Source organism: Merops nubicus, unplaced genomic scaffold (genome assembly GCF_000691845.1).
Source record: "Merops nubicus isolate BGI_N331 unplaced genomic scaffold, ASM69184v1 scaffold48116, whole genome shotgun sequence".
Lineage (NCBI taxonomy): Eukaryota > Metazoa > Chordata > Aves > Coraciiformes > Meropidae > Merops > Merops nubicus.
In genome coordinates, this window is record NW_008613870.1 from 1 (window position 1) to 527 (window position 527).

The window sequence follows — 527 nt, forward strand, 5'->3', positions numbered from 1 at the left end:
CCCCGCCGCAGCTCACCCCGCTGCAGGGCTTGCCCCTCGTCCTCACGCCCAGCTTTCTGTTGCAAAGGCTCTGCCAGGTCTGCAGCGTCTTGGAGCTCCACACCCACACCCCGCTGGTGATGCCCACCACCAGCGACATGAAAATCTTTAGCATAAAGACGGCCACGGTGGGCACCGAGGCCTCCAAGGAGCAGTTGGCGGCGCGGCGGCCGGGGAGGTGCAGGCAGCCCTGCTCCAGGGCCCTGAGGTTCCAGTAATCCACGTTCAGCCGCTCGTAGAAGTAGCAGACGATGACGCAGGTGGCCGGGACGGTGTAGAGGATAGAGAAGACCCCGATCTTCACCATCAGCTTCTCCAGCTTCTCCGTGTTGGTGCCGCCCGTCTTCATGATCTTCCGGATGTGGAAGAGGGCGACGAAGCCCGTGAGGATGAAGGAGGTGCCGACGACCAGGTAGCAGGAGAGCGGGATGAGGACGAAGCCCGTCAGGGCGCTGACGTCCATGCTCCCCACGTAGCACAGCCCCGTG

General features: G+C 63.8%; 1 protein-coding gene across 1 annotated transcript in view; it reads right to left on the reverse strand.

Annotated features, from left to right (window-relative positions):
- Positions 1-6: 6 nt before the first annotated feature.
- LOC103774603 (frizzled-9) overlaps positions 7-527 on the reverse strand; it is a gene marked incomplete at both ends in the record, with an annotated part of 1,109 nt that continues 588 nt past the window's right edge. The window contains one exon of the mRNA XM_008942014.1: positions 7-526. Within this exon, the coding sequence (XP_008940262.1) occupies positions 7-526 (520 nt within the window). The remainder of the gene's footprint in view (position 527) is intronic.